At 37.9% G+C, this 26,071-nt stretch overlaps 2 protein-coding genes across 3 annotated transcripts; both read right to left on the minus strand.

Annotated features, from left to right (window-relative positions):
- Positions 1 to 7,136: 7,136 nt before the first annotated feature.
- On the minus strand, positions 7,137 to 14,186 carry zgc:64051 (leukocyte surface antigen CD53). The gene is made up of 8 exons (XM_037778147.1): positions 13,985 to 14,186; positions 13,387 to 13,477; positions 11,691 to 11,879; positions 10,347 to 10,421; positions 10,125 to 10,232; positions 9,814 to 9,921; positions 9,312 to 9,395; positions 7,137 to 7,804 (listed from the first exon to the last, which is right to left on the minus strand). The coding sequence occupies exons 2-8, from the start codon at positions 13,447 to 13,449 to the stop codon at positions 7,736 to 7,738; spliced, it is 696 nt and encodes a 231-aa protein (XP_037634075.1). The 5' UTR covers positions 13,450 to 13,477; positions 13,985 to 14,186; the 3' UTR covers positions 7,137 to 7,735.
- A 720-nt stretch (positions 14,187 to 14,906) lies between these two features.
- lman2lb (lectin, mannose-binding 2-like b) lies at positions 14,907 to 24,449 on the minus strand. 2 transcript variants are annotated; one of them, XM_037778144.1, is made up of 8 exons: positions 24,190 to 24,449; positions 22,801 to 22,919; positions 21,993 to 22,110; positions 20,074 to 20,156; positions 19,485 to 19,646; positions 18,799 to 18,913; positions 18,457 to 18,579; positions 14,907 to 17,735 (listed from the first exon to the last, which is right to left on the minus strand). In XM_037778144.1, the coding sequence occupies exons 1-8, from the start codon at positions 24,392 to 24,394 to the stop codon at positions 17,593 to 17,595; spliced, it is 1,068 nt and encodes a 355-aa protein (XP_037634072.1). In that variant the 5' UTR covers positions 24,395 to 24,449; the 3' UTR covers positions 14,907 to 17,592. The 2 variants fall into 2 exon arrangements, with proteins under 2 accessions (XP_037634072.1, XP_037634074.1); XM_037778146.1 differs by lacking the exon at positions 24,190 to 24,449 and adding an exon at positions 22,608 to 22,625 and having other exon boundaries at positions 22,801 to 22,921.
- Between the last annotated feature and the right edge of the window lie 1,622 nt (positions 24,450 to 26,071).

A 26,071-nucleotide genomic window follows, 5' to 3' on the forward strand; every position in this document is an offset into this window, starting at 1 on the left:
TTCCAACCACTCAAAGCGCTTTACACTACACGTCAACATTCACCCATTCACACACACATTCACACACCGATGAGTCAGCCTTCGGGAGCAATTTGGGGTTCTGTATCTTGCTCAAGGACACTTCGACATGTGACCAGAGCAGATGGGGATCGAATCACCGACCTTCCGATTGGTGGATGACCTGCTCTACCCAATGTTTTCGTTAAAACTTTAACCCTTTCACTGTATGTTTTCAGTGCATGAAAGCTAACTGTAACATTCGCCTAAAAATGTCTTATTCAGCGTTCAGTTGTACTTAGCTCCACCCTCTCCTGTCACTTTTGACAGGTAGCGCCGACCCTCAGGTTCCCCTGCAGGTTAATACTGTTAGCTCTGTCAGCACTCTTGTCATCCTTCGCACTATTGGTGCTGTTAGAACCATTAGCTATACTAGCCACCAGCTCAGCCATCGCTATGTTGAGCCGTTTCAATCACAGATATGCTCTGAATTTCTAATTAAGCACCTTTAAATAATGCTAAATCATGATTGGTGAACAAAAGTTCCTGACATCATGTTTCCACTCCAACACATAGTGAGAAAAGCACAGACAAAAACAAAAAAATCTCTCATGTGAAAGAACCAAAAATGTGTGTACCTGCAGAAACCCATCGCTCATAGTAAGAAGCTGTCTGAGAAAATAGGTTTTCAGGGCAGAGAGCCAGAGAGCAGCTCAGACTCAGCCGTTCATGAACCCAACGCAATGAGTTGGGTGGTTGTTCTACCGTCTCTACAAGTGAGCCCTTTTCTGATCATATGTAGTCATTTGATTCAATGTTAAAATAAATAGCACACCTGCACTGTTTTGGTATGTGTACAACATTCCTGTAGCAAAAAGCCCGTTGGGAGGAGTGCAGTTTCTCTTACTGAGCATCTTAAATCACAACAGAATTCATCACAACAGCTGCCTGCAGTCATTCATCACACGCCGCCTCAAACTATCCGTCTTTCATCCTGAAGGCTTTCTGCGAAATTTGGCAATAATATTGAACATGTGAGTGGAGGTGTTCCATCATAATAAGCTGGACTGCTGCAGGATTCAGATTATCCACATGGAAGACTATAGGTGCCGTTTCACGTGTTCGTGGTGCTGTTTTTAGATGTCTGACGAGTGGATGACGCACATCGAAACATCCCCCCCCTCCACCTCTCGAACTCCTCAACTCACCATGCGAGCATCACTGAACTAAAATAGACAGACTCAGATGTGTGCAGACGCTGCTATATATATGTGAATAACTGATGTAGTTCTTATTTTTGTTCCTTCATTGACAGTGTTAACAAAAGAGAGACAACAGAAAGTCTACCGGTGCCTGCCAAGGGCCATGAATACAAATGCAGTATGTTCTAAGCGATATGCATTTTCGATGAATGCAGATACAGCTGAACTAAAGCAACATTTTACCCAGTAGTTTATTCTGTCCTTGGTGGGAATATATCAAAAATATGATTTAATCCATCACGGGACACTGACGAAACTCTCCAGTAAATTAAAAATTTGAAATCAAATTTGAAAAGGAAATACAATCGAAATGTCTTATTTCTTTTTATGTTTCTTGTTAGGTGTAATGCCTCCTGAGACAAAATGAAAGCCCAAGTACAGACAAATGAAAAGAACAAGTGAAGGAAATTAAAAACATGAACAAAACAGCTCATAAAATCCAAATCAATATGAACTGTTTTTAATTATTCTTTGATGCGCACGGAGAAGCCACTCAAATCTTTACACCCCATCGGCTCCTTTAACTCTGGAAACTCAACTTATTATAATAATGTTTATGATATAATGTTTACCGACTATGTACTCTTATATACAAGCTACAGTTAATGTCAACATTAAATTATCCATAATTCATCTGTAATTAGCAGAGGAATTATTCACGTGAAACAACTTGTACTTCTTGCATCATTATTTCCTCTGGATATGAAATTTGAATTTGTTCCGAATGTGTTCAGATTTCAAAGACAGATGAGTCTTATCATTGATTCAGATCACTGGGCTACACCAGAGACTGCAACACTCAAAAGAAAACCTCCTCAATGGTTTGATTGTCTTCTATCCACCTGTCAATCAAGTGATAACCTGGCTAAACGGCCCTTGGGTTTAGAGAGTGAGTTGGCCAATTACTATGTAAATTCTGCCAAATTACCATACAGTCCCATCAGTGGCGTCTAGCTGGGACCTGCACCAATAACAGACCTTAATATTCCAATGTTATTTTCTACTTCTTTAATATGTTTTGAGCTATACGGCTGAACTGAATGCTCCCAATGGATTCATATAGAGTTCTGTTGACTCTGTTGCTGCTGAACATGCAGTTTTACCATCAGATGAGTTGTACAGCATTACAAATAGGACTTAAGTTCTCAAGCTAAAACTAATTTGTCATTATTTGAACTGGTGTAAATTGATGTTGTAGGAGCCGCATTTAAGTTTATTAATAATTTATTGATTGTCTGTGTTTACAAGTATGAGCACCCTCCATAGGTGGTGGGAGCACAAGTCTATAAATTGGTGTGCATGACGCATGGTGAGGAGAGTACGGATTACAGCAGATACCGTCACTGACCTCAGCCTCAGCGGATAAATGAAATCTGCAACAGTTAAACTGGACACCGAAACAACTGTCTGCATTTTATTTTCATATTAATTTTGTTTGGCAATAAATTCTAAGCAACAGTGAACGGTGAACACTCTCTCTGACACTCTTTATGTGGTAAAAACAAGAAAATGGAATAGTGGTTAAAGGAAAAACCCAAACTGAAGTTTTCTACCTCTACAGATATCTTGAGTTAATAATTAAATATATTATCGTGTCAGGTTACTATTGACCCGCAGCGCTCTTGAGCTGAATCGATTTTTTGAAAGACTAAAATTTGACGATCGATTAATCATTTGACAATCCATTATGCAGTTTCTGAGATATTTCAATCAGGAACAAAGTGGTAGACTGACTGACCAAGACTGACATTACATCCCTAAATTCATGCAGCTAGCATGGCTTAAATGATATATTCTTGCACAATGTCACATCTATCAAAGCCTGATATCTTTCCACACATCAAATTACCCGGTTAAAAAGAGGTTGCTTGGTTGTTACATGGCAAATACACACAATGGAAAATAAGCACTAGGCCTGCCTACACTTGTAAACAACAGTGCAGAAAAGTACAGCTCATGCAGAGCAGCATCTTCAGTCTGCTGTGAAAGCAGCAAGAAAAGATGGCAACTGAACTTGGTAGAGACCAAATACTGGAGTATAGGCAAGAGAGGTGTCTAAGATAACAGAAAAAAAGGTCTCAAGACCGGACTCGAGTACTGCAGCAAGAGACGTAATATAACAACAAAAACACCGTCTAGTGACCTATTTTTTTTTTTCTAATGATGATTCAATTAAGGCAGGACGTGATGGTGTTGGAGAACTAACAGGGTCACTTGGCACATTGATCCAGTTTCCTGTTGAGAAACGTGCCTTGTCTGCACATGTCTGATGTCTTAGGGGAGCAATTGGCACAGTGGCAAAGCACGCGGTACATAACCATGTGCTGAAGCCAGAGGGATTCGCAGCTTCAGCTGTGCAATGACCTACTTACCTGTGTGACCCGCTTTGCTTTACGTTAAAAATGGATCACACAGATGCCCTGAGAAACCTGGAGGAGAGGAGGAGTGCAAAGATGGATATGAAAAATACCAGATGAAAAATCATTTGTAAACAGAGGTAGGACACTAACACATTAAATCAATTTCTCCAAGCGTATGTGTAGGGGCATAGCTGCAATGATAAATATCTGGCTTTCATCTTTCTTCATTTGTATTTAAAAGGAACACTATTTCTGTACTGGGCAGCTGCTTTCAGTGAAAGTGTGAAACTGTGTTTGACTTTCCCTGGATACACTGCAAAATGCCCTATCAAATTTAAGAAACATTTTTAGATATGAGCATTATTTTACGTGAAAAAAGCAAATTTGCTGCCAGGGCAGTAAATGATTTTCAATTGCTAAGATCAACTTCAAAGTTTGATCTGGTCTGGGATGATAAACATTCATGACACTAGTTAGCAAACCTTGCTACATTTTAAGCTACATCGTGATGCGTGATGAGAGTATACTAGGTGGATGGCAGCAGCCGGGTAGTGTACAGGCTGGTAGGATCGGAGGTAATTTAAAATACAAAACAGTGACGTTGCCAGGTGGCAGCCGCTCGCTGTCTGAAAGCATCTTAAAAGGGACAGTTCACCCCAAAATCAAAATTACATATTCTTCCTCTATCTTATCTCTGGTGCTATTATCTAGATTGTTTTTGTGTGAGTTGCCAAGTGTTGGAGACATCGGCCATACAGATGTCTGTTTTCTCTCGGATATAATGGAACTAGATGGCACTCGACTCGTGGTGCTCAAAGCACCAAAAAAAACAAATGCATTTGAAAAAGTCAACAACAATGTCTCTTTCCAAAAGTCGTGACCCGGTTACTCATGAAAATCCACAAACTTTGTTGTGAGCAGTTTCATGTAGGAACTATTTTCTTTCTACCGAACTACACCCGCCAACCGTATCACCGCGCAGAAGGAAACGTGCGTTTATAGCTTACCAATACTGCTAGCTCCACTGAGCTAACAGTTCAGCAACATTACACCAACATTACAGCTCAGCCGAAGAGGACGCCATTAATGTTTACATATTGCGCCGTCAGGAGCATGAGGAAAATTATTTTATTTTTTGATTATTTTCGGGTCAACTGTCCCTTTAAGTCTTGTTGGTCTTGGTTATTGACAACATTTTTACATAGACAAATAATACAAACAAATAATACATCCACAGAGCCAAATAAAAGCATTGCTTTTCCTAAAAAAATATATTATGATTGTGAATTAAGCCTCACTGACATGGGTGTCTCCCGCTGCAAAATACGAGAATATTTAATCGTCCGAACAACCCATAAAATTACAATTCAGCATATTTAAACAAAACCAACAACTACACAATGTATATTGGTGTAAAATGGAAAGCATTTTTTTTCCACTCTGTCTTTTACGTGGCTTTTCCACATGCCTGTTCATCTCATCCCACTTCAGCCTCTCTCCTGGCAACAGCAGCTCTAGTCTCTACAAGGCACACACTGCAAAAAGTGTCTGTTATCCAGCCTTAAAACCTTATTTCTCAGAACAATTTCTATAAAGTATATGTGTACTTATAAATACCACAGTACACTGCAGAGTCATGTTTCTTGAGAAATGAATTATAAACTGTCGTCTTGAATAAAAGCTATCTTTGTATGTATGTATGTAACAAACTTTCTATATGTATGATTTAGTGTGACGACACAACTCTTCATCATCAGTTTATATGCAGATGTTTGCATTTTATGTACTATATCAGATTTGAGGCATGCATTAGACGTGCAGCATTTTGTGTCAAGAGTTCTGCAAATTCTGTTGAGCAAACTAAGCCGAAGCAATCGTAAAATACTGTAACGCTTTATCAACTGTTCCTCCTCGTCAGTGCTTCAGAGGAAGGTCTGCTTCTTCATCTACATGTACCCAGATAAGATCTGTTTAGCATATATAATATGCTGTTTAGAGTTAGATAGGCTTGCTCCATGCCGGACTCACTTCCATTTCACCTTGGAGTGAATCAAGTCTTCCCCCAGTTAGTAAACTTTCCTCCAGGCTCAACAAGTGCATCTGTTCTCTTTAAATTAGTTACACAATGCTCCCACCTAGTGGTTCAATATCTGATCTGCAGTTTTAAGAAAGTTCTCACCTAAGGTTGTCTTTGTGCCTTGCTTACAATGTACACATTTAGCTAAATTATAGAAGTATATTCATGGAAGGGTATTAACTGTATAGCCTACATTAAGGACATATTGAGACTGTAAAGCCCCAAATAATTCACCTTAATTCAATTTAAAAGACCAATGAAAATACTGTCACAACTGGCACTTAAACTCTTCCACACAACTCTCATACTACGCAAGGGGCAGCCTCTCACACTAAAGACCTGCACGATATGAGGAACATCTTCCGTGTGCGATAACACTGTTCAATATTGCGATGATGATATGACTTGCGATAAATAAACAAATATTGAAGTGTGCATATTAGTTATACATATACATACTATACTGTATTTTATAACTAGGCTAAATGTTGTTTCTAGAGCAGCAACAGTAATGTTTACAACAGCAAAGTCACCATATAAACTCCTTAATATCTCACTGGAAACAAATCTAAAATGTTAATAAAATAAATCATATTCCTGACATGAAAATACTAAGTGAAGTTTATAAAGACTGAAGAACACAGACATCAGTCAGCATCAGTCCTCCTGAGGTCAAGACAGTGTGATCTTTGACCTCTAATGCTGCAATGGGGCAAATTCTGAAAGTCACCGCAAATGCCTTTATAACTAACCTTGTATTGGTCGTCCATGGATAATTCCAGCATAAGGAGCACAAAAAGAGCTTTAAAATGATATATTACACGAATAACAACAATAACAACATTTCTTATCAGAATAAACAAATCTTTGTGCAGTTTGTATCTGGTAGAATGTTCAGCACTTTGCATTGGATTATGTTATTTATTTATTTATTTATGATTATGTTTGTAAATGGCTTTCTTAGCAGCAGAAACACAAAATAATACAAGAACTCAAAAAACCTTTCCTAAGAAATTAATTAAATTAATTAATTTTATATTTTCCCTCTCATCATGTTACAAATGATGAGTCCCCTATTCAGTAGCAATGGGTTATACTGTAGTCCAGGTGATATAAAACAGTCATGTTACACACAGGAATCACCCATAATTCCAAGAATCAGAATCAACCAAAACAAAGCTAATAATTAAAAAGGGAAACAATATAAAATTTGAAAACAACCAAATGGAGTTACAAGCACATAATTTAGGTTGATTTGACAGAGTTTTCAGAATTTCCTTGATGTAACAAAAGACAGGTAAGCAGATTTTGGCATCTACAAATTCAGCTCAAATAGCGCATCCTAATAAGAGTAAGACTTTCTTACATTGAGAGGATCTTACACTGGGACTTGAACCCGTCTCAGAGAGACCAACACAGAAAAAACATCAAACAAATAGCTGGATTTAAATCAGCATATGCTCTAGTTTATTAAGCAGAGTAAAAGAGTACTTAAGTTTAACTGTCTTCCTTTCCAGTTGCTCAAAACAAAAGCACATAATCAAAAAAAATGATTGAAAACTCAAAAATGTATCAGGGGTTTGATAATGACAACAGGCAAAAATCCTATAGGATTGATTTTTTTTAGGGATTTATCTAACTCTAATTTATCTAAGTCTAATTCAAAATGTTCTTGAAGTCCAACGCAGGTGTCCAAAGTGGTGTATATCATCTATTCTAGCAGTCATTGGAGGAACGGATCTCTTGGGGTCTTTGTGAATTAGCACAGGTCTTACATAATCATGTCATAACTCATCTACTGATTAAATGTCTCCTATTGTATTTTTCATATCACATTCAATGCTCTGTCACCTCATAGGACATTGTCAGTAGTGATAGCAAGCTGCCATCCTCAGCTTGTCCCTGTTGGCTCCCTTTTTGATGGCAGCAACGTCAACCTTTTGCGCATTTGAAACAGATGATATAATAAAAAAGTTGAGACAGGGAAAAGCAATCTGTTGCAGAAAGACACTGTAGATACAGTTTTATTGGCCCTTTTTTCACTGGTAACCCAGTCCATGCCGACTGAAGTGGCAAAAGAGAGGGATGGTGATAGACAGACAAATAAACTGTAAACAAAGGAGACAAGAAACAATTAGTTTAACTACTACGAAACAATGTGTTCCAAACACACAATATAACATTTAAAAGTTAATAAAACAAACTAATAAAATAATATACTGTACATTTTTCTGGCTTTAAACTACAAGTAAGCAAAACATACTAATGCTGGCTGTGATTTACAGAACAGAAGCCACTATGCACTACACGACCAGACTGTTAACAAAATTCGCTCCCATTCATTGTATATTGGAAGCAACTGATTTGCTGCACAAAGCATGCTGGGATACCTGTGATGCAGACCAAGCTGGCGGTGTTTGGGCGTTACAATTAAAAAAATTCAAACAACATCAAGCTGCAGCAACGGCGACTTTCTTAACAGCTGTGTGTACGGCCAGGTAATGTTAAAGCGAGATTTAAGGTAATTGTATCATATTTGATAATCAATCCATGTAAAAAAGTATTTTTTCAGTGAATGTAACAATAATATTATAACAATACATATATATATAAAAAGTTGAAACTTCTCTGAGATTATAGTAATACATTTGCAAGAAAAAAACTCTCTAAGATTGAATACTATAGGTGCTATAAAAAGACATTGGGTATCTCTAAACTGAAACAGTAAAAATGCTTGAGTTTGTGTGTCACAGATGTCCTCAACTCAAATGTATCAGTCATTGTCAGGAATTATTATTATTTTCTAGCAACCCAAAAATCAAAGAATAAAGACATCTCTCACAATTTAGTGGTATTTCCTTATTAATTTATAATGGGCCGAGGTAACATGTTTTATACTTCTTGTGAATATAATCCAATTAATCTTATTTCAATTATGTATTGTGTATAAACCCATTGATAACACCTCATTTTGAAAAACGGACATAGTCACTCGTTTATCCTTTCGCTAACGTCGCCAAGTCCATCGCTAGCTCTCCCCGTCAGCTCGATCTGGGGGTCGTGACTAGAAGGTAACCCACAAGTTGTAAAATTCTTGCTTGAAGGTTGAAGTTAGGCATTGACCTTTAATAGTTACGGTTAGGATAGGTTGTCGGGCAGCGAGTCTCGCGAGAGTAAATCTTTTGTAAATTTTTTTGTTGTAGATTTACCACTTTAATCTCAGAGAATATCCAAGTTTTTTACAACAAAGTTTCTTTACAACTTTAATTTTGTATATTCTGAGTTTTTTTCTCTGAATATTACCCCTCTCCCCCTTCAGGATTAGATTGGCCAGATAGATAGGAACATGACTTCAAATGAATGCTTATGTTTTAACTGTTTGCTAACATGTGCGCCATAGCAACAGTGATGGATGGCTCAGAGGTTGTGGTCATTAGCTAGCCTGCTTGAAATGAATAGTTCTCATACACAACAGGTATTCAGCTGTTTCTAGCCGTTGATGTACAGAGGTCATGGCTTCCAATATGGCGGCCATTGTTACTACTGAGCCAAGGAGGTTGAATTATCCTTGTAAGCATTATAATGAGGAAAATAAGAAGACTGAATGTACTGTACCTGTGTGATAAACATCGTGGCAACGCCTGCACCTGTGCTACGATAGTTGCTGGAATACCAGTCCCTCAGTTTCACCAGACAACCCTGAAAGACAACATTTGTATGGTTATCCGTTATTTATACAGAGTAAACTGACTGAGCATACATGCCCGTTAACAGCTACGCACTGTTTACAGTTATACCAAGAAATAGCAAGAACAGATGGAGTCATAAAGAGAACACAATAATGCTCAATCAACAGGATGGAGGCTCAGTCAATAAGTTATGGACAGGAAGAGGACAGTTATTGGGATGTCGTCATGTAGTTACAGAAGAGAAAGGGTGTTTTGATTGCAGACACTTTACCAGGTAATATACAAAGGTGAACACTGTAATAATCTCCAGTTATGAACTCAAGAGCAAGTTGAAGCTATTTTTGAAAGACAAACCCAGATTCTGCCTGAGTATATACAGTATGTGTGTGTATTTGGAGATTATACAGTGATAATGCAGTAGAAGTAACCTCTTGCCAGTTGGTTTGGAGGAGGGTGTTACAGGGGTCATCGCTACAACAGGAGATTGGGACGTCACCCTTCCAGTCTGCCACACCATGAACTCCACAGCACTTAAGCTGTACAAAAAAAAAAACTTCTTCAGTGGAATCAACATGTATTTCAGATGAGCAGGTGAAATGAATGACTAATACTTCAATCTACATGAGGGTGTGTAAAATATCAGCTGTAAAATATGATTCATAGAAAGATCACTGGACTGTTGCAAAGACAAATAGCAATGGAGTTTTTTTTTTTAAAGTTGTTAAAGCAGATCATTTACCAGGTTTTGGACAGCATCAAGGTCATCTTTGAGGGTTGTGTTGCTTTCCGGACTGGACTGTCTGTAGATCTCCAAGCTTCGCATCATGTCGTTTTCAAAGAAACCAAGCTGTTTGAGGTGAAGATGTTTCAAAGGGGTGCCAAATCAATCAAATCAATACTTATAAATAAACTTCTATAAATGTATTGTTGTATCGGGCTGTACATAAGCTCTCCTACCTACCTCTCTACTGTAGAACAGGAACACACAGGCCATGGCCAGCTCCACCAGCATCAGGATGAACAGCAGGACGAAAAACTGCAAAACAGTGCAAATCAGATTCAAACTTCAGTGAGTTTGTATTAGAGTTGTTCCGGAAACACTTCCGAAACAGCCTAAAATGCTGGATCGGTTATCGGCGAGTACGTGAGTCTATGCACCGATCCGATATCACATTATCATATCATTTATCAGCCCATTTTACGCTACACAGGAACAACCACAACAACACATCACTCACTACTGTAGACTGTAAATAAGAAGTGGGCCTAGTCCCCGTGACGTCACCCATTGGTTTGTGGACTACGGTTTTGAAGCCTCGAGTCCGGCATTTCAGCCGTCGCTATCTTGTTTTTTTGGAACCAGAAGTGACAGGAGAGGGTGGAGCTTAGTACAACCGAACGCTGAATAAGACATTTTTAGGCAACCAAAAATGTTGCAATTAACTTTCATGAACTGAAAACAGGTTTAAAGGGTTAAAGTTCGCTAAAGATTAAAACACAGACAACTCCCAAACCGGACAACGCCGTGGTAGCGACCTGTCAATCACAAGGTAGCCACACGTTGAAACATCCCCCGCTTTATTTGACTCTAAATGGGACCATCATTTACTAAATGAACATCACGCTGTATTGAAGAAGACTTGAAACTAGCGATTGAGACTCAATCCTGATCAGGCACGAGTAACATTAGCCAGAGCTAGCAAACGGTCAGCAATATTTTACTGTGGGAAATCTGTGGAAAATTGTGCTCATTTTCAGGTTCATACTTGTATTTTGTGTTTCTACTAGAACATGTTTACATGCTGTAATGTTCAAAAAACTCTTTATTTTCCTCATACTGTCAGCCTGAATATGCCTGTATTCACTCTCTGTCTGAAACGCTCCGTTTTAGCGCATTTTGACAGAATTGCAACAGAATTGCGTTGCTAGGCAACAGCTTTGGTCCATGTGTACTTCCTGTCAGCTGATGACATTCACATACACTGCAACCAGGAATAAACTGGGACACATTTCTAATGTTTACGTTTAAAATTATGTCAAGGGTCTAACTATTGTATATTCGTGACATCACAAATGGGCAGAAATCCTGACGGCTTGTTTCAAATGCAGAGTTTCTGAATACGGGCTGTGTGTATTTCCCTGTGGATTGTTTCGATACTTTCACAGTATTTATGTAGGACTTAAGCCTGCTTTAGAATAAAAAAAACATGAAAATCTCACTTTTTTATAATATGGGACCTTTAAGTCAATACCATAAACTAAACAGCTGTCCTACTTAACCCTGTAAATGTTGCCTCATACTCACACTGATGAGCATGCAGCGGTTCTCCTTCATGCCTCCCAACACTCCCAGATAACACACGCAGGTAACGATGGTACCGGTGATCACCAGAGTGTTGGCGGGGTAGATGGGCCAGAAGGTGGGCATGAGGGAGGCAAAATTGGAGTGAATCATCTGGAACTCCCCCAACCCCACCACAAATGCACCGCACAGCTCCAATATACACAGAGAGAGACAAAAAGACACCTCACCTTATCATTCTGGATATTATATGCTGAGGTTTGACTGTACAGCATAAACATAATGGACTATAACTGTAAACTGAAAGTCAGCATCTTAACAATGAAACTTTCAAACCTCCACATTCATTTATTTTATTTCTAGAATTTTTCACAAAGTCAGGATATAATAATTTACTAAATAACCAGCCCGGTCGCGCATGAAGTCTAGTAGGCAGGTCAGATTCCGATTCCGATTCAGACAACTGTATTTATCCCAGACAAATTTATTTAGGTCTATGGTGTGATTTGGGGTTGAAATAACTTAATAATAATAGAAGACACATTTGTTTTAATTATAGTCTTTAAAACTGCCCACCCACCTCAAAGGAAGAGGCATGTGACCAATTTTAGGTCACACACAGTTTTCAATTCCTTTTGTGCAATGTGAACAGTATACAGTATACAGATGTAGCTGTGTTTTCCCATAATTCTGCAGATACTGCAATTTTAAAGTACTTATTTTCAATTTCTGCTACTTTATACTTCTACTCCACTACATTTCAGAAGGAAATATTGCACTTTGTTCCTCAACTACTTTTGTTTTACAGCAAAAGTTACTAAATACTTTTCAGATTAAGATTCTACATAAAAACAAATGATAAACTTCTAAAATACATAATCAATAAAAACTCTTTGGGCTTGTGACCCCTTAAAAAAAAAACAGTGTTCATTTGAGACCTATTGTCACCTTTCAGAGTTGTTACACCAAATATATGGCTCACATGGTTTTATTTAAATAAAGAAGTCAAATACCCTATTAATCATATCACGACCCCCTAGATTGTTTCTTGTGATCCTTTGGAGGGGGCCTGACCCCCAGGTTGGGAACCAATAAACTACTTAAAGGGGAGCTATGCCCATTTTAAAAATTCATACATGTTATTCCTATGGTGTAAGACAGTCCAAAAATATTAGACACTTGACACTGAGTAAATGGGGACATTTTCTGTTTCACAATGGAGAACACTGCAATAGAATAAAACTCATCTGGGTATATATACTGTATATAAACATTCTGTGGGTCTCCCATTCATTGTCTATGGAGTAGCTCCACACTTTATACCCTATATGACATCACAAGTTTGAGACTTACTTCTGTGGTTTCTGGCTTTGAGAGAGAGTAGCTCATGTTCACACATACTGATTGAACTTTCCTAGACCATGGAAATCACATATTGGAATTGTTAATTTAGGTGGTGTTCCCCTTTAACAGTACAAAGTAGTTAAAACTGCAGCAGCTACATCAGTATAATGCTATTTAACGCATTGATCCATGAGTATTAATGATGTCATATATTACATTTAAACCAGCAAAGAATACTCATACTATTAACAATCAGTAACAAAGTGAATGTATGTATAAAAGAGAGGTATTACACATTCACAACAGACAACCCAGTATTTGGTTTGACGGTGTATGACGGCTGCAGTATACCTACCCAGCACAGGAAGTTGAGAGTTACCACCATAGATTTCAAGCAGTTGACACAGGAGCGATTCATCCTTCCTAATAATCTTCCTCTTTAAGATCTGTAAAGTGGTGTTTAATAAAACACTAGTTACACACAGAATTACATATTTTAGATCAAATGGCAGTCTGTCAGTTATCATGTAAGACTTGTGGAGGAAAACAAGTGAAGCTGGCCCAGTGTTTACAGGACACCACTGTTTGATATGGCAACACTGAGCTATGAGGCACAATGGACACCTGTGACCTATTCAGGCTCCAGTTAATCATTATTACCTGCTCTTATCTCCAGATTAACCATTTCTTGCAAGTTTCTGTCTAAATATCTGAGAATGTGATTTGTTAGAGCAGGTTAGTACCCATTTTCCTCTCTGTTACAACCACCACAGTGACATCAAGTTTCTAGAGATTATCAATGACCATTTTTTTCTGTCACTACTTTTATAACAGCAATATTGTCTATACCTTTATAACTGATTTTTCTTAGTTTTGGGGTGTTGTTCTTCACAAATAAAGCTACTGTTACTGTTATTACTGGGATTAGCTCATCAATGATAATAAAAGTTTACCTGAGCTTCACTGTATCCAGCAATATTCCAGTGGCAGATGCAGAGAGCAGTATTTTGATGCTGTTGCTAACATTCCCAGTGTTAACTGGTGACAGACAGGTATGAGCAGGAAGAGAAATAAGGACGAGGAGGAGGAGGAAAGACAACTGAGGCTTCTGTCTACCAACTGGCGGTTAGAAATATCTACATGATCGACACTGAAGAGGAGGGGCGTCCTCGCTTAGTAATAACAGTAAAGAAGAGCTGCTGAGAGAGAGGTCAGGATTGTCATGAGAGCTTTTATAAAAAGTCATTGTCAACAAACAAATATTAAGTTGAATTTATCACCAGTTTATGCCTTCTTTACTTCCTTTGGTCAAATACGCTAGCATTGGAGATGCTGTTTCACTGTAACTATGGTCAACATAGCACTGTTTGGGGGAATATACTGTAGGACAAAGTGACACCACAAAGTGGCATTCACTAGTCCACGACATGGCCCAACAGTGACACATGTTGAGTCCTTGCACAGACATACAGTATATGAGGACACATATCACAGTTTTTAATATCAATAACTCCATTGTTTACTTTGCACATCACAACTATTTTCTCTTGATATCGATTGCTTATTGATTTTTTCCTTCAATCTCATGTTTTCCTCGTCATATTCTTTTGTGTTTCAACATTTGTCACATTTAAATAAATAATGTCATGGAAATTTGTTGTGAAGCAGAGGTTATTCGTCTGGAGTTGTTTGCAGTTACAGTACCAAATAGCTTGAGGTGCATTACCACCTCCTAGTATATATACATAAAAAATATATATGTATTGTATTGTAGATCTGATCTCATGCTTTGGCAATCTTGGTTTTCAATATCTAAAGCATTTATGAAGTATTCATATAAAATGGTCGTAGAGAAAGACAAATTACACTACCACATGAGCGATACCACAACAGAAACCTTTACTGGAAAAAACAAAAATCAGACACTGGAGCATGAACATATGCTCTTCACTCACATTTTTTCAGACAAGGGTTTTGATTAGAAATTTAAAACAAAAATTGGCTTAACCTTATTATTTAAATAATTAACTAACCAATAATAACTGGTGGATGGGTGATTACAACAAACAGCTTGACATACAGTAAAGAAAAAAAAGCACCTAGATAGACAATTAGAGGAGACTACATACCACAACTAAAAGAACATCTAATACACAGATCAAATTTGACAGTAGTTTTTCGTAAAATGGGGTTGTGCATTTTGGGCTTTTGAATTGGACTGAATTTTAACATTTCATTGTCTAAAATGCCTCAATGAATGTATTTTTTTGCAGTGAAAACCCACCAATTTATGTGGAATTCCCCTTTAATGACTACAGGCCCTGATTTTAGATTTTAGATGGGCCTGTTCACTGAAGACGTGACAGTAGAAAAGCACAGGAGTTGGCAATAAAATGAATGATTTCTGAATTCAGTTTCAGGGGTCTACTATTGTTCATGCTGGCTAACTGCCATGGCTTACTGGGACACTTGAATAGAACGGAGCTATCGTTAATGTTAATACTAACACATTTCCTCCTATGACAAGTCCAAATGTCTGCTGTGAAAAAGGCCTATTTGAATGTTCCCTTGTGTCCAATGGATGCGGCGGTGTGTCACCTCTCTATCACACTTCAGACATCCAGCCTAAATGTGTTACAATATTGTTAAATATTGTTTTCAGAGATAGATAGATTTTGGTGGATTGTTTAGACGGAATAACAGAAAGTTTACGAGCAGGTCGTCATGTTGTTTCCTGTTTGAAAACCAGGGACCAACCAGGTGCATTCAACAACAGGATACGTCACCACTTGAACCAGTTGAGTGGAGCAGTGCGTCCCTTAGTGTCCTCGCCGGACCTGGTGGACATGTACCGCTGGATTTAACATTATAGACATGTCCACTGACTATTTGTGTAACAATTTAGTCACAAATTCACATACTGACCGTACACGGTCCAGATATATACTCGGTTTTGACCTAGTCAGGATCACCAGGATCTATAGACGGTGTAATAAAATGACAGTACATGTCATTTACTGACTCAAGAAAGTGGATTTAGTGGTGAGTTACGCTTTAAATATGACATTAATTATAGACATTTATATTAAAAAGTGAATTTCACACATAATTGCTTCTGTAAATATAGACTGGCAGCACAAAGGTGGTGGAGTGGAGACCAGAGTGGTCACCAGTCTGATGGATGTTGGCACACCAGCCAAGAGTGGTCGAGTGGTTGAGTGGTCGGAAGACTAGAAAAGCACTATATAAATGCAAGTCCATTTACCATTTACCATTTACCAGCTAGAACAGCCACAGCCGCATCCACTAGACACCAGGGGGTATGGTAGTCAGTTATATTTCAACTAAACAGTAAACAATATTCATATTCACATGTATTCACATTTACTCAAAACTCACATTTCACTACATGATACTTATGGCTATTAAAAAAACACAGTGCATGATAAGTCTAAAGTAACATTGATCACAAATGATTTAGTTGATAAAATAACAAAATGTTCCTATTAACAGGTCTGATCAGTGCCGCAGAAAAAGTTTGATTTTGTTAACATGAGAACTGATGCTGAAAATGATATATGGTGCACAACGGTGACAAACAGATTTTGGGATAAACCTTTACATCAACTTGTCATAACTGAGACATGTTTGCAACTTCAGAAAGTAAATGAAGCCAAATAACTAGTGATGACTAGTTATGTCAAACAGAACATAAAAAAGGAAGCTCAAACCTGCAGAAAGGACTGTAACATAAAGAAAGAGCTTGTCTTCATTAATCCTATCTAGGCACTTCATACATCACGGGGAACTCAAACCACTTCCTTTAACGTACAACATAGAGCACTATGTTTCGTTAACCAGACATTTACAAACGGCTAACATCAATCCATAACAGCTGATGTAAATGTTTCCCTGGCTTATAAAAGGTGCATTCAAATAAATGGGAGCTCAATACAATTTGACTCTTTCAGGGCAGCAAGAAGAGGTGCACAATGATCCACAGGTTGATTGGTCTTCACAGCTGCTCCGAGTCCCATTAAAGCTGCACGGTGGCAGCACCAAGTGGCAGTAAGAGGTAACTACATTTTGAACTGCAGTGCCACAACATCCTGTAACAGGATGTCAGTAAACGACACACAGCATCCGTGATTTTGAAATTGATTCTGAGGTTTTTCCTGTTGGTGAAGAAGTGACCACAACGGGACACCAGAAACTCATATGGGCGATTATTTTAAAACTACAGTGTCTCAGTTAGTGCAGATATTGCAGTTTCAGTTGAGATGAACGTATTTTAACATAAGAAATTACACTAAAGCAGCTTTTATCTCATCTACCTTCCATAACACACAAACACGCACACACACACACACAAACACGCAAAGAATATTTCACAGCTGGCTCACCTGTTCATCTCAGCTGTTTGTGTTCTCTTGGCTCTGGGCTTCAGACTCAGGAGTTTGTTCATTCAGTAAAGCTATGGCAGTCTTTGCATTGTAGTTATGTATGCTGATTAAGAAACATACATTCTGAAAAACCCTATTGTGGAACAGTTGATCTCTGATCAATAGAAACGTTTGCGTCTGTTTTCCTTCCAGCGCCCGTAAAGGGCCAGCCCTACCACTGCCAGCACGCCCAGGCCCATGATGGAGAAGAGGAGGGTGACGAAGAACTGGACTCTGCTCATCCCCTCCTCCTGGACTTCCACTGCAAAGCAAAATGAGATGAGAGATTCATCATCAGACAGATCGTGGCTCCCTGTAGTGTTCAGTTTAAACCCTTAAAACTCAAGACGGCCCTGGCTGCTATTCTGTCTGTCGGAGGTTGCAGCGTGCTCAACCTCCATTGGTAGCAACCATGTCATGCTAGCTTGTATAACCTTATTAAGTTACGATAAATTTTGGCAAGGAAAAACTGGCATAACGAATTTCAAAGGAGTCCGTTGACCTCTGACCTCAAGATATGTGAATGAAAATGGGTTCTATGGGTACCCACGAGTCTCCCCTTTACAGACATGCCCACTCTATGATAATCACATGCCGTTTCTTGAATGCAATTAATACAATTAAACTTTACAGTCACAAACTACAGACCTAGAACATTCAGAGGATGGATGGCTTTCCTAGCTAGATTGACAAAAAGGGGGTTTTGAGCAGTTTACACAACAGAAGTGCTCGCCATCCAATCGCTGAAAAATTCAATTCCTGCAGAAATCTCCAAATGTCAAAAGTTTTTGATACCAAATCACAGCATGGCTTTTTCTATGGTGTTCCTCGAGGTCTTGGTGTCTTAATGTGGTATTTTGGAGGGATTATTGATCATTTTGATCAATTCTAGGTGTTTATATGTTCCTAAAATCATCCAATAGTCTGAGAAAGAACCGATGACTTCAGAGGCACCAGAGTGGAGAGTGTCATGGTGCATCTACCGTGGAACTGTTCCATGTCGTCAACTCTGGGGAGGGTCACCTCCTCCTGTTCTTCCTCCTCCTCTTCAGGAGTCCTCTCTACTGTCAGCTGGTACAACTTCATGGAGATGATGTCATGGTTATCTAGAGCAACATGCACAAGTCAGTAATTAACACTTGCAGAGAGAATTCAGTGTTTCTTCTGTCATTTTAGCGTCTGTGGCCGTCACTGGAATTGTTTTGGTTGAAGTTCTTGGAACCCAATTTCCCAAAAGATATAATTAAAGTTGAATTAACTTAATGTAATTAAACAGAGGTTCCCAGTAGTCAAGCAGCCTTCAGATGATTCTTGAGATTTCATACCTGACAGGTCTCCAGTGGCGGAGGAGGCACCAAAGAAGTAGCCGGTAGGTAGCCGTAGTCCTGTGATGTCGGCACATTCTTTCCATTCCTGCTGGCCGTCTACGTCCACCACGAGCTGGAGGGCGGAGGAGGAGTCAGTAATGAAGAATTAACTAATGCTGGGAGTTATCTTAAGAAACTTTTTTTTTTTTTTCATTTTCATTATTTTAGAGCTGTCAATTGCAAGATTTTTCAACATTTAATACCATCATCATCCTGGGTAAATTCTGCCTTGAAGCCTTTTCATTGTACAACATTGTATGGGCCACTCAGTAACTGTCATTTTCTCCTTTAAGACATAACCATGTATATATTAGGGCTGCCACGATTAGTCGGTGTAATTGATGACGCTGATGATGAAAATGTCAGGGGTAGCGTATTTAATTTTGTGCTGCATTATATAATGACAGCCTACAGTCTGTCAAAATAAAATGAACTTAAAGTAAATGGTCAATTTGATTTTTTTTTTTTTTAGAAAAATTAATACTTATGATTAGTCAACTAATGGGTGAAATAAATGATGGATACATTACTAGAAAATGGGTTAGTTAGCGGCAGCCCTAGTATATATAAATACATTGTGACATTCTAAAGGCCAACATGTAAATATACTGTATCCATCCCAGCTTCATTAGAGGGTTTCGTACCGTTAGTCTGTTTTTGACGTATCTGACGAGGAGAAACGTGTCGTAGATTGCGTTGCGCGTCATAGCCGTACATCCTCCGACTTCAGTGTGCCGTCCATCAGAGTCGTGGTCGTATGACAGAGTCCCGTTCCCCAGCATCACTGACACATACGGGAAAGTCCTCTGTGAGGAAGACGGGAGAGTTAAAACACACAACACTGTGGCGACAACGCAGACACCTCCATCTGCTGAACACCATAAACACTGTTATTTCAGTTGTACCACATGGCAGACAGCACTGATGAACCAAAGCACATGTATGTGGTGAGACAACATGATGGGATGCTGAACTGATGAAGACAATGGATGAACATCCCCAGCTCATGGAATAAACAGCCGTTTTTGATGCTACCTGAATTCCAGGTTGTGTCGTCTGCACATTTGGGACGGTTGCAGAAAGAGAAACATGGCACACTATTGACATCACTTTAATACTGAAAATAAGAGGCCACTCATGACCAGCAGGCTGCGCTGTATCATGCAAGGCTTTTACATTACAAAATACAAACAGTTGGATAACATGAAACGGAAGCTACCAGCTGTCACTCACATCATGGGTCTTGTCAGCATTGGGGTAAGTGTCCACAAATATTCCAAGTCCAATGAACTGGTCCATGTTGCCGAACACAGGACCTGCGGAGAAAGAGAGACGTCCATCAGGAGGTTTCCTCACAACAAACAGCACAGAATGTGTCGGCTGCATATTGCAGCATTTTATCCCGTTAGACATTTGTCATAATTAGCGTATGAATTCTTCAGTTATGGCCAAAACAAAACGTGTTTTGTGAGGTCAGTGACCTTTGGCCACCAAATTCTAAACAGTTCATCCTTGAGTCCAAGTGGACATTTGTGCCAGATGTGATGAGATTGCCTCTTTAACTGCTCCTAAAACCACAATATTTTTATTTTCTGTTTCTACACATGTGATATGCACAAAATACATAGGCAGCAAGAAAAAACACTTAAGTGCTTAAAGTCCAATTTTTGTTTCCAAAGCCCCTTTCAGACTAGATTATTAATTAATCCTCCCCCAAGAACATTTGAACATTTTTGTCTTAAAACTATGCAGTTTCACATTATTTTGAACCATTATTATGACTATAGATAATGCCCAAACATATTAAAAACAAAACTTTCCATTGTTAAATAATTATTTCATTTTCACATATCACATCTCTAAATTTAATTATCCTGTTTGTCCTGTCAATAAAAAATATTATATCCTGTAAATCTAAAGAGCAGAGTCAAAAACCTTTTAATTAATTTTCAATTAGATATATTTATTTGAAAATAAAAAAAAGTTATGACAAACAGTTCCCTAATAATTTTACATAAAAGGAGCTTGCTAATCATAACAATTCTTTGCCAATTTATCTGCTTGTTAATTTCCTTTAATGCCCACATGACCAGGAACCCAAAATAACTTTTCCTCTATACCCGTCCTCTGTAGTCTTAAGAGCATTAGTCTTATTTCTACAGGAAGAACTTCTCTCTTCTGAAGGACCCCTGAGGGCTACAGCTGAGTCACAACACATGACTGTTTTTAATGGTCCAACTTGCTCTATCCACTGAACACCAAATATGATTGAAAAGTTTGGAATCAGCTGATTTTATATTGATGTTTTTCTTCTTTCCTTCAACAAATCTATTTAAACTGATATAAAAATAGTATAATTCAGACACCAAACGTATTATTTACATGTGAAATAGTTTGGGCCTCAAAAGAAGAAGAATGAAATGACTCAAACTTCCATTTAGTCGATTTCATGACAGGGGAGAGCACCGTTAAACTTGGATGATGAACTAGTTTTCCAGTCCAGAAAATCTTCAGTGACCCTTGAACATTATCGAACCACAACGAGTAAACAGGGCTCTCATGAGAATACTATGAATTCAGTTAAACTGAATCCGATGGAAGCCGAATCGTATCAAAGTAGTGCTCTATCGAATCATTACATGGCTAACCGCATCATTTTTGTATGGTATCGCAGACCATGTATCGAGATGCGTATTGAATCAATCTTGAGATGATAGATGCATACTCCTAAAAATTTGGTATGCCAGTCCGATCCAGTGTTTGGCTTCAATATCAAACCGGTTTGAACATTTTTACACCAGCCCAACCAGATAAAGCTGCGAGTGAACACAGGCTGCCACACCCTGGTCTCTTAAGTCCCATTGTACAGGATATAAAGAGATGAAACCACTGATGTATTAGTCATATCATCTGACTTTGCAGAAGCACATTTCCCAAAATATTAGTTTATTCCTTCGACAGTTTTGTTGAGCACAAAGATGACCCACCTCTTAATACTAGGCTTCGCAAATATGATTTTATGGAATACTGTGGTCCGTCCTGTTTTTGTTTTTTTTCCACATTACATTTTAAATAATTGTTTGCATGTAGCATCTAGTTCCTCTTCATTGTACGACACATGACAGCTCTAGAGTGATCCAGTTTCTACCTACCATTCTGCATGCGATCTTTGGTTAACCAGATAGCCATGCCATCCCCATTCAAATGCTTCTTCCCCTGGCCTTGGATTTTAAAGTGCACCTTAAGCTCCCAGTCTCGCTCGAAGAAAGGCTGAAAGGCAACAGAATGAAATGAAGGCGAGCAGGTTATTCTTTTGCTATGCAGGTTATCCTTGTGCTATGCTAGGCCTATATGTAGTAAGCCTTTGTCAATGGTATTGAGCAACAGAGCATCCTGAATATCCTTTTGAAACAGGTTGAACTCATGTTATGTAATGTTACAGTGTCAGTAAATAAAGGCCCGTATTATATTCATAAAATGCTTACATGATATCTAACCTTCACATCCAGGTCATGTTAAGTGGGCATGTTAATGTGTACTTTACTGACAATGTCAGAGTAACTGTGTGAGAAGGAGGCAGGATGTGAGAGGTTAAGATAGATAGATATATAGATATATAGATAGATAGATAGATAGATAGATCCCTGAAGGTAAATTGAGGTGTTAACAGCAGCAATTTACATACATCACAAAAACGTGCATGACTCACACAAATGACACAAGGTAAGCACAAAAAACACTGTATTTACAAATCTCTATATACATACCAACTACTCTTCTTTAAACTAGATAGAAGAAATAAAAAAATACAGTAAAATAGAATTAAAGATATACCTCTGCTGTGCAAACTTGAAAGTAAAATAAGTGTTGTGCAAATTGAAGCAGAATGTGCCTTGTTGTGCATAAGGGGTTAGGTGGGATGTCTGGTGTTTTAGCGTGGATGGATTTAAGTTAACTTACGATTCGACTCCACACTGCTCCCTGTCTGCTCGGCAGGTCTGGAGTCAGCCTCACGTGGTCAGGTGTAACCATGGCAGTGCCCATCAGGTCCCACTGTGAAGAACTGGAGAAACCCAGCCCTGCAAAACAGTGATATACCTGTAATCTGCAGCCAGGGAATGAAATATCACCCAAATACAGGGTAAATGTTGGCTGTGGCACGTGAACATTTCAGGTCACCTGCCACCATGGCAGACAGGCTTTCCTTATATTAAGAAATATTATTTTTAAAAAGCAATTCTAAAGCCTAAATCAAATATATGGTAACACTAAATTTTTCAGGTCCACAAATGTCATGGTAATTAGGTGATAATTAGCAAGTAACCTATTTGAAATTTCTTTGGAATTACCCCAATATTTACCAATAAATTTATTGAAAATTACTTTATTATAAACATTATTTAATAATTACATTCCGCTATTTCTGAATAGCAGGTAATTTATTTAATACATTTCCAAGAAAAGAATACAAAGTTAATTGATCTGTTTTATTTCCATGTCTGCTGGTAAATAGATAATAATGAGCAAATAACTTCTTTGAAATTTCTTTAAAAACTCTCTTAGGGCCCTATTTTAACAATTATATACTATTTTAGCATATAATTATTAAATCATGTTTATAATAAAGTAATTTTTGATCAATTTTGAGGTAAATATTGGTGGTAATTTGGCAGTAATTCCAAAGAAATTTCAAATAGGTAATTTACTAATTATCAGCTAATTACCATGGAATGTGCAGACCTGTAAAATGAAGTGTTACCAAATATAGTCATGCATTAAGGTTACATGATATAGTCCATAATTCTACAGTCTGGTACCACTGACTCAGTGTTTACAGTGTTAAAGTGTTCTACCTAGATTTCAGAAGTGGCAGACAAAACAAATGAGTGTAGTAGAAATGTTCAGTGACCTGCCACTGTGGCAGGTGAGGAGAAAGGTTCATTTCAGACCCTCTGCAGCATTCACACACAGTTATACAGTACACACTTTTATAAGGGATTCAGAGTCCAGCTATTCTGTGAATGGACATAAACAATCTCTAAAGATTTATAACCACAAGCAGCCCTGAGGGGCAAAGACTTCTTCTTGGTTAATAATTATACTTAGCTAAGCTAATACAGCATTAGTTATCCATTAATGTGGGCCTATTGAAGGAGGCTAACACACGCGTCATATAGTGGGGATATTGCACATGCGCAGTAGAATCTGGTCTGCCCTCACCGAAATTTGAGCCAATCGCAACACACCACCACAGCTTCAGTTACACTGCGCATGCGCAATACCCAAAACCACAACACCAATGTCCGCCCGTGTCCCAGCCTCCTTCCATAGGCCTTGCAGTGAACTTACCTCGGTACGGCTTCGCCAGAGAATATTCCCGCTTCAAAAACTCCTCTGCAAAGTCCTGGTCGTCTGCCAACGACCGGCTCGTCAAAACACAAAGGGTGACAAACAAACATGCTAATTCACGGGCGTTTTTAAAATGAAACATTGGACATAAAAAGCAGAAACTTCTAAATCGATCCAGATTTGCCTTGGTTAGAGTGGCAACCATCTTTACACTCCCACTGCTTCAAACCGAGCAACTCAGCCGGAAACAGGAAACAACTACACTTCCGGTTGTTGCTTTCCAAAATAAAACCTCTGATGATCTTTTTTTTTTTTTTTTTTTTTTTTATTGAAGAAAATTAATTTACAAACATGAAGGCACTTTAATCTAAACTCAATACTTATAACATGCATCTTTAAAATAATTTAAAGAACAAAAAAGAAATGCATAAATAAATAAATAAATAATAATAAGACTGCACTCTTCCATAGTAGCTCTAGGGGTCATCGTCATATATAGGATAGGAAAGATAACTTAAATTATAAAAAATAATATAATGACAAAAATAAAAGAGGGGGTAGAAAATAATTAAAGGAACAAAAAAGAAATGCATAAATAAATAAATAAATAAATAATAATAAGACTGCACTCTTCCATATAGTAGCCATAGGGGTCATCATCATATATGTTCAGTTCTTCATAAGCTCTGAGGAGACACTTTGCATGTTGTCCTTTCATTAGTCTTAAAGCACTGACATGATTGTCCACAAGGTCCCTTTTAAAAACGGAAACTCTCTGACGAATTTGATTGATGCATTTTAATGGTTTAAATCAAACAGTGTATTCAGAAATAACTTTATCTTAAGAGCAGTGGTGGGAAAAGTATTCATATATTTTACTTTAGTCAAAATATCAATACCACATTTTCCTGTAATATAGTAAAAAATAAAATCTAAAGCAGTGCGTCATGTTTTTTTGTATTATATGTTTTTAGGCATAATGTAAAACCATATATGCCAAATATGAATGAATGAATGAAAGTCTTTATTTCGAACATAAAAATAAATAAAAACAGATACAATATAATAACAAACAAAACAAGAGTAATAGTGTCCAAAAAGGAGTAGGTAGAAGTAAAACTTATATTTCCCTACCCCTTTCTCACTTCTCTTTTATTAACTCATATATCATAGAATGATAATATAATATAATATATAAACTATCCCAGATTTATTTACATCCCAAATTAAATATATGAACAGCATCCCAAGTTTATTTACAACCCACATATCCAGCCGGAGTTAAAAAGTAGATATAAACCAACCCTTAACACAACCCTTATCACAACTCTTCCTCAACCATATACCTCCAAAAAATATCTTTTTTGTATATCTTTTTAAAGTGATTTATATTTGTGCTCCGCTTCAACCCATCACTCAACCCATTCCACAAATCCACCCCACAGACTGAAATACACATACTCTTCTTTGTTGTACGAACACAATGCTTTTTAAAATGCAATTTTCCTCTTAAATTATAACCTCCCCTCCCTGTCACAAAACATTTTTTTGAATATTGCCCGGAAGTGAATTATGTCTTGCTTTGAACATAATTATTGCGGTTTTAAATTTTACCAAATCCATGAATTTCAATGCATGTGACTTTAAAAACAGTGTGTTCGTGTGTTCCCTATATCCCACATTATTTACTATCCTGATTGCTCTCTTTTGTAGTATGCATAATGGTTGTAAGTTGCTTTTATAAGTGTTATCCCAAACTTCCACACAGTAATTCAGATATGGTGATATAAGTGAAGAATACAGAATATGCAGTGATTTATGGTCCAGTATGTGTCTTAAACTAAATAAATGTAGGAGAGTAAAAAGTACATTGTTTGCTTCT

The sequence above is a fragment of the Sebastes umbrosus genome, chromosome 8 (genome assembly GCF_015220745.1).
Source record: "Sebastes umbrosus isolate fSebUmb1 chromosome 8, fSebUmb1.pri, whole genome shotgun sequence".
In the NCBI taxonomy this organism is placed as follows: Eukaryota; Metazoa; Chordata; class Actinopteri; order Perciformes; family Sebastidae; genus Sebastes; species Sebastes umbrosus.

Bases quoted from the DNA above. Each gene is read 5' to 3' on its own strand.
- zgc:64051 (XM_037778147.1), bottom strand. From the start codon at position 13,449: ATGAATCGCTCCTGTGTCAACTGCTTGAAATCTATGGTGGTAACTCTC. The intron at 9,922-10,124 runs GTAAATGATCTG...TTTTTTGTACAG, and splicing joins TTGATGCTGTCCAAAACCTG to CTTAAGTGCTGTGGAGTTCA. The intron at 7,805-9,311 runs GTACAGTACATT...CTTTGTTTACAG, and splicing joins CCACGATGTTTATCACACAG to TTTATTTGTCTGTCTATCAC.
- lman2lb (XM_037778144.1), bottom strand. From the start codon at position 24,394: ATGGTTGCCACTCTAACCAAGGCAAATCTGGATCGATTTAGAAGTTTC. The intron at 19,647-20,073 runs GTGAGTGACAGC...TCTTCCTCACAG, and splicing joins ATGCTGACAAGACCCATGAT to AGGACTTTCCCGTATGTGTC. The intron at 17,736-18,456 runs GTAGATGCACCA...TTTGCTTTGCAG, and splicing joins CGACATGGAACAGTTCCACG to TGGAAGTCCAGGAGGAGGGG.